This window comes from Sinocyclocheilus rhinocerous, unplaced genomic scaffold (genome assembly GCF_001515625.1).
Source record: "Sinocyclocheilus rhinocerous isolate Xijiao unplaced genomic scaffold, SAMN03320098_v1.1 scaffold18103, whole genome shotgun sequence".
Lineage (NCBI taxonomy): Eukaryota > Metazoa > Chordata > Actinopteri > Cypriniformes > Cyprinidae > Sinocyclocheilus > Sinocyclocheilus rhinocerous.
This window is the reverse complement of record NW_015634661.1, coordinates 2,540-10,646: the sequence shown is the minus strand read 5'-3', so window position 1 is coordinate 10,646 and position 8,107 is coordinate 2,540. Positions and strand designations below refer to the sequence as shown.

At 40.3% G+C, this 8,107-nt stretch overlaps 1 protein-coding gene across 1 annotated transcript; it reads left to right on the top strand.

Moving 5' to 3' along the window:
• Window positions 1-2,793: 2,793 nt before the first annotated feature.
• Window positions 2,794-6,706, top strand: LOC107745945 (GDNF family receptor alpha-4-like; the record flags this gene model as incomplete). Its single annotated transcript, XM_016559981.1, has 3 exons — window positions 2,794-3,139; window positions 4,209-4,318; window positions 6,572-6,706. Coding segments are annotated over 3 exons (591 nt in total), but the record flags the coding sequence as incomplete, so codon positions are not given.
• Between the last annotated feature and the right edge of the window lie 1,401 nt (window positions 6,707-8,107).

Sequence of the window (8,107 nt, the reverse complement as noted above, 5' to 3'; positions counted from 1 at the left end):
GTATGTGGTTCACTTGCAAACATGCAAGTAAGCAATTAAGTAGGTAGCTTGTTATCCTTTGAAGATAACATGTCCACTCAATATAATTATTACCCAAATGAACACAGAGACCTCAATACTTGGTACACCATACACAATGACGGTAACAATCAGTGGATAGTGTTTGAGTATAAATGGGTCATTTTGAGTAGAAAATTAACTCCAGATATCACAAAACAGTAAGTTACTAATCCTAGTGACAAAATCAACCATAAAACAGTGTAAATACAACTCGAAAACAGTGACAATTTTACACTTTTTAAAATTATTCATGCCCCAGTGCATGATGGGAAAAAATGGAATCATAACTTTGATATTTACTTAAAGAATCCTTGTAAACATAACAAACAATTCCAAGTAAAATATGCTTATAATTTCAAACTTTAATTTCTACAAGCTTAAATTTAGTAATATAGAATTTACTTTATTTTTTAAATTCTTGTCTGAACTAAATTATTTAATGTAGAAATTACACTTTGTTTTTCCGTAGTAGTTACTTCACCACAAAATCATTTTTATCAGTGAAAAGGAGGAGGAAAGAAGAAAGGAAGGAAGAACAAGAAAGGAAAAAAACATTCACAGACAGGAAGGAAACAAGGAAAAAAGGAACGAAGGAAGGACAAGCGAAGGAAGGAAGGAAGGTGGAAGGGAAGCGAAGGAAGGAAGCAAGCAAGCAAGCAAAGAAAGGAAGCAAAGAAGGAAAAAAAGAAAGCAAAGGAAGGAAGGAAAAAACAAAGCATGATCAGAGGGACAGATGGACGGAAATAAATAAGGGGAAAAGAAATTAGTGGAAAAAAGGAATGAAGAAAACCAAAGCAAGCCTTTGGAAGCAAGCAAATGAAGGAAGGAAACAATAGAAAGTAAAGTAAGAAATAAAAGAATGAAGGAAGGAAGGAAAGAGGGAAGAAAACGCGAACAAGCCATAGAAGTAAGGAAGGAAGGGAAGGATGAGGGATGGAAAGATTTAATTAAAAAGGTGAAAAGAAAGAAGGGAAATAAGAAATAAGGGAAGAAAAAAAAGGAACGAAGGAGAAATAAAGAAATGAAGGGGGAAAGAAAGTAAAGAAAGAATAAATTAAGGAAGGAAAGAAAAAGGAAACAGAAGGAGGAAGAAAACAAACTGAAGAAATTAAGCAAAGAACAATGGATGGATTGATGGAAAAGATAAATAGGACATGTTGATATAGAGGTCAAGAAGAAGAAAAAGATGACAGTGAAGAGGGCAGTGGTTAAAAAAGTCCACAGCTCATGGGGGAAGAGAAAGAGAGAGAGAGAGAAAGCGAGCTCTATGGCAGTGAAATGCTGGCAGGCTCTCTGCGGCCCACATTAGTCTGATATAAAAAATGAAGCAGCAACAGCAGCAGCCAGTCTCAGCTGGGACCTGCTCTGTGATAGAGACCAGACTCATTCAACTTTCATTCTCACTCATGCTCTACTCATTAGCAGCACACACAGACCACCCAGTCTCACATCCTCTTAGAGTAGACCAACTCAAACCTTCATTAGGACATGAGAGAAAGAGACGTTCTGTATGAACCTCAACCCTCATTAGAACAATGAGCAAGAGCACACCTCCAAAACACATGCCGCTCTGACAGCTGGACAAGGCCGTTGCGAAAATTCACAGAGTCTGGGACCAAATTTATATCTTCCCTTGGCCTATTGATTAGGCAATATAAAAGACGACATTAGTTATTAAATTGGAAGGCTTTTGTAAGTGATTTAATACACTCTCATGGCGATTCGTAACTATTTTGCATTTTAAACAAATTAGTGGCTAATTAATACAATCTCATTTGTACGTTTTCAAACAATCTGCTAATGCCCCATTGACGGTTAAGTTAAGGAAATGGAATAGAGGGGGAAAAGAAAGAAGAAAAGAAAAACAAGGAAGGAAGCAAAGAAAGACAGGGGAAAAGGAAACGAAGAAAAGAAGCTAAGTAATGAAGCAAAGAAAGAAAGCAAGAAAGAAAGGAAGGGAGGGACAATTTGCTTATGCCCCATTGATGGCTATAGGTTTAGGAAATGGAAAAGAAGGGGAAAATAAATTTGAGAAAGAATAAAGTAAAAAAAGAAAGGAAGCAAGTAAGAAAAAATGAAGGAAGCAAAGAAACAGGAAAACAAAGGAAGAAAGTGAAATAAAAAGAAAGGCAGCAAAGGACTGAGGCAAAGAAAGCCAAGGAAGGAAGCAAAGAAAGAAGCAGTAGTGAACGAAAAGAAGCACAGGAGGAGAGATGGAAGGATAGAAAGTAAAGAAAGGGGAGGAATAGAAGGAAGAAACAAGAAAGTTGGAAATGAAGAAAGAAAGGAAGGCAGCGAAGAAAATTAAGCAAAGGAAAGAATCAAGCAAATAAAGTAAGAAAGCAGGAAAGGATAGAAGGAAACAAAGAAAGGAAGGAAAGAAGCATGGGAGGAAGGAGGGAAGAATGGAAATAAAGAAGAAAAAAGAGATAGAAGAGATAGATCTCGCAAAATAGTTACATTTTCTTATGAGATGGGGTTGGTGCATTGCATTATTTTGGCTTCGGGTACAAAGAATGCCACATTTAATAATTAAATAATGCCACATTTGGCAGTTGTGGTTTGGTATTCTGTGATATCTTGAATACAGGCATCTGTTTCAGCACTGGACAGCGACTGCAGCCACTCCAACAACCTTTTTGTTTGTATTCCAAAGTAGGCAAGTGTAACTAACACGCTAATCTCTTTACACCCTGAAATCACAAGCCTGCTTTTCTCTCTCCTTCCTTTCAGAGTCTGAGGTGGGCATGACAACAGTGAACCGTTGTTTGGATGCTGCTAAGGCTTGTAATGTCGATGAGACGTGTCAGAAACTACGCACGGAGTATGTGTCGGCGTGCATCGCCCCATCAGCGCGAGCCGGGCCCTGCAACAGAGCACGCTGCAGCAAAGCACTGAGGAAGTTCTTTGACCGTGTGCCGCCTGACTACACGCACGAGCTGCTCTTCTGTCCGTGCTCCGACACGGCATGCGCAGAACGACGGCGCCAGACCATTGTGCCTGCGTGCTCGTATGAAGAAAGGGAAAAACCCAATTGCCTGGCACAACTTCGAGTTTGTGAGGCAGACTATGTGTGCAAGTGGGTATTGTGTGAAAACGACTGCTATAAATACAATCAAGCTCTTTTGAAGGGCCTGAAGATTGAAGCTCTGTGCTCTGTAGGGAGCAATATATAAAGGTGCACAAAGTCATTTTGTTCCTTTCTAAAATAAATTAAAATGATTACATGTTAAAATTATTATATGTTTAAAATAATGTAAACTCACATTGAGATTCACTTCAGTCATAACTCACCAGTCAACTTGCCATAACATCCCATAGATGTAAGGGTGCTTCAAAGCTGGTGAAAAAAATCAAGCTTATATTGATAGTAGACTGTACATCATAAGCATAAAAGTATAGGAAGTATTTACTCTTCCTGTTACTTTATCTGTTCATTACGAACAAACAGAGAGACAGATCCATTGAACACATTGAGTCCCACTATGAGTCTGTAGAGCTGCAGTCACTCTGCAAGGATCTCAGTAGAGCAGAGTTTGAGTGGTCATGTTTGAGCCTCCCACTTTTCACATCACAAACCCAAAGGCCTTCATCGGTCTCTGCCATCGATCAACCATCACGCTTACACACGGCAAGCAAACAGTCTGCTGACACAACACATTACACAAGAGGAGATCACTTACGGCCACAACCACAGCCAGTTAGCATAAGAAATCAGCAGGGAATGTGGGTAATTCCTCTGAGACTGACCTGGTTACATGATTGATTGGTCACCAGAGGACTGGCAGAATGTGTCCTGCATGTAAATGGTCGCTGTCGGCGGAGTTTCCGTCTGCTGAGTATCTGGCAGTTCTCCAGAATTCTGAAATGCAGTCATGTCTCTGATTAAAATGAGAGCAAAACGAATGGATCAGGACTGTGCAGAGTATATGTAGGGGGGGATTGAAAAAAGAGAAAATGACTGAGAATGGAGTGTGTTGGTGTAAAGCTTTCTAAACAGAACAGAAGAAGACAAAACAGAACAGAGTATGTAGCCCCTTCTACACATATAATGCAAGGTAGCATAGCGGAAAGTGTTTGTGGAAATGCATGTTTCTGAGGGTTTGCTGACTGGCTGGATGATGGATGTGCTGTTGTGGTTCCCTCAGGTCTCGCTGGGCTCAGTTCCAGCACGACTGCCAACCCTCCGAGCTTACTGCCAGCGGCTGCCAGCAAGAAAATTACGGAGCCTGCCTTGTTGCGTACACCGGCCTGATAGGTGAGAACTCTGGGCAACGTAGTCCACCCTGGCTTATCACATACACCAGTCAGGTAGATTAGAATTATGGCCATTACAATCTTATCGGGCTTGGCATTACAATCTTATCCACCGACAGGTAGAATTCTAAAAAGAGAAGACCACCGTGACACAAGCTTTTAGGGGTTTATATTAGACTTTATCAACAATGCATGTGATGCATATACTACAATTACAATCCTCATTACAAACATGTATGACTTCTGCAGAACACAAAAGAAGATATTTTCAAGAATGCTTCAGTTGTTTTTGTCCATACGATGACAGTCAGTGGGGTCTAAATTATCTAAGCTTTTAAGTCAGGGGTGTCCATTTCTGCTCCTGGAAGGCCAATGTCTTGCAGAGTTTAGCTCCAATCGGCTCCAACACACCTGTCTCATAGTGAAATACAGCATTTCACTTCACTTTTTTTATGTCCTTCCCTTGCTAACTTCCCTCCATCTTGCTGACTCGGATGGATGTCATTGTTTATATTTCTCAAGTGCCCACTACTGGCGGAACCCTTGCAATGGGTTAAACTGGAATGTCCTTGGAAGCAAGTATTTTACGATTAAATCTCAAAATAATTCATATACAGTATATCATACATTAGAGTTGTGAGGGGTGGGGATAAATTAAACACCATCTGCTGTGACATCACAATCATGTTGCTTTGTGGTATATTGAGCTGCCTGAAGGATACATATGAGTTGACTCACTCCGTCTATCTAAGGGGTCAAGGGTCTGTCCATATAAACTTCCTCCTCCACTTGACAAAGTAGAAGTAGAAATTTTTCAAAAAGCGAAATGGAACACACCCCGTTTCTAGTAGAGGTCCAGAATATCTTGATTAGCTGGTTCAGGTGTGTTTATTTAGGTTTGGATCTAAACTTTGCAGGACGCTGGCCCTTCAGGAGCAGGTTTGGACACCACTGCTTTAAGCTGTTATTTGGTTCTGCGGCTCTGTACGAACCCAAGTACTTTTGGGTCTGATCTCTGCAGTAAATTTGTGTCATTAACTTATGTACCACCATAACTACTAGCGGCAGCTGATTATCACTATAAACAAGCAATGATTCTGGGTGAGAAGATTCCAGCTTCTACTAAAACAAAAGTTTTAGTACTTCACAGCATTTGTCTGTGGAGGTATTGCAAAAGATGCAGTATAAACAATGTGGGCTGCTTTCCGAAGGCAATTTATTTGGAGACAAGCAGCTATGAGACACATTTCACTATAATAAATGTGACCAGGAACGTGCAGTGATGCAAATTTTATGTCATCCGTTAGAGGCTCACTTTTGTTGTTAGTACCGGAAACAAACTGAACTCAGATTACAAATGGACTCGGCCAAAAACGTTAGAGTGACAGCACCCTGAAAGTCTTCCCCTGCACTGTAGCTTTCGAATCTTTTTCGCATATTATTCAATAAGGTGTGTAAGGACGTGGGGGTAGACGCTTCATGATTGACGTCAATAATGACAAATGTTTGATGGAATTGTGAATGAGATCTGCTGTTAAAGAGAACTACAGAAGAGTTTATGACATTAACAAATGTACAAGTCAGAGACGGCAAGACAGAGATAGCGAAGACAAAGAGAGACCAAGCACTCTGCCCTGACTGTTAGTCAGTACGGCAGTATTTTCCAAGAGCGGTTGTGAAGATGTTGCGCTTTTGTGTTCTGGGACAAAAGAAATCAATGTGTTTAAACGGGTCCCTATCAGACCATAGAGTTCTAGAGTGCAGCACCTCCACTTTCCCCGCTTTCAGCTGACGCCTTCAACACTCATTCACTCACACAGTGGAAAAGCACTGTCATTTTCCTCCCCTGCTGAACAAAGACAGAGCTCTAAGAGCTACGGACCTATATCCACTGCAATCAATGTTCCAGCCCACTTATGTAACCCACACACAAGATAAAGATTGACAGAGCTTTTCATATCCGTTTTAGCCGAGGGCTTATAGAATACCACAATGTGATTGCGTTAAAATGCAACAAACATTTTAAATTCAAAAAGGTGAAAGTGTCTTTGTGCTGATGGAAGGTGGAAGAGTGTTGGTCACAAGTAGCGAGAAAATATTTCCCATAATGTAGGACTCAGATATGACAGATGGATGCTGCATTTTGGGATACCGGTAGACTTAAACTGCATTTGGCTTTCTGTTTTGCAACTGATGTTCTGTTCCGTGTTATTTCTGTCTCACTCTCTCTTTCTCTCATTCTCACACCCTGTAGGTAGCATTATCACTCCAAACTACCTAGATAACTCTACATCCAATGTAGGAGCATGGTGCTCTTGTGCGGCTAGTGGGAATTTCCGAGATCAGTGCAACCACTTCCTTGGCCATTTCCATGACAACAATTGCTTGAGTGAGTAAAAACCTCTCCTCTGTCCTATATCACAAATAAACATTACGATCATTGCTGGAGATTCCCTTTTGTGCTCGCAGGGAAAATGAGAGGGAGGCATAGAAACCACATGCAGTGGCATATAGCCTGTTTCATCACTTCCTGGCAAAAGTAGCTTGTGAAGTAGCATTTCCACACATCCACTACCTTGGCATTGTCCTTTGACCTGGATGTTCTTTGACCCATGACACACACTAACAACAACTGTAAAAACAATACTGGGCCTGTCCCAAAACCTACACTTACAGTATGAAGACTGTCCCAGGTCTGACATAGAAAACTGTTCTGGGTTCCCCAAAGAACCTTTCAATGAAAGGTTTTAAAAGACTTTTATTTCTTAGTGCAGAAATTGTTAATAATCTGAAGAAAATTTTTTCCTAGTAGTAAAAAATAAAAGAAAGAAAAAGAGCATTTTGTCTAATTGAAAGGTTCCATTGATGTTAAAGGTTCTTATGAAACCAGAGATGCCAATGAAGAACCTTTATTTTTAAGAGTGTCGTGCATTTCCCCCACACTGGTAGTTTCAGTTTACATTTTAAATAAATGTTTAGGCTTGGTGTTTATAATAAATGCTTATAATGTATGCCGCTATAATATATGTTTGTTTTATGTGTGACTTATAGTCGGGTGCAACTTATTTTCTGAAAAATATGGTATGTGTTTTTTGTAAACCTTTTGCAACTGCTTTTAAGCACTTAATTAGAAACACCACAATCACTAAATTGTGTCATCTGTTAGACTAGAGAACAGATCTTTCAAAGTTTATTTAATGTGCAAAGTATTGAAAATCAAAATGTTTAAAAGCGTTGCAAAACTTCACTTGAATTTTTACATAACTATAAGTGTGTCTCATCGGGTATTCAGAAGTTCTACACACACTTGCGCCTTCACGTCCACTTGAACACTTGGGCCAAATGCAGTAAATATGGCCTCATGGGAAAGCAAAGGGTCCATTGTCTCCTTGATTTTGAATCCCAGCAGAAGCAGGACGTCATCTGGGTTTCGTACACCTACTGTATCATCAATACAGCCAATTCACCTTTTACATGTGTGGAGAAGGGTGCATATATGGATGCAGGGACTGTTCCACACTCATATACTCCAGCTGATAGAAAATAGACCCAGGTGATGCAACACAAGAGTCAGCAGAGAGACGTATCTGCATCCCTGTTCTTCACAGTCAGCACTATTATTGTGCATTCAGCAGCGCTGAGAGAAAACTCTCTTGATGTAACGTTATGAAGTTTCAATGCCTGTCGGTAATGAGGCATTAACAGTCATCAGGAGCACAGGATATCTTCAGCGGTGTGCTCTGCTCATGCCCCGCTGCATCTCTGAGCCACTAATAACAAACAAACCATG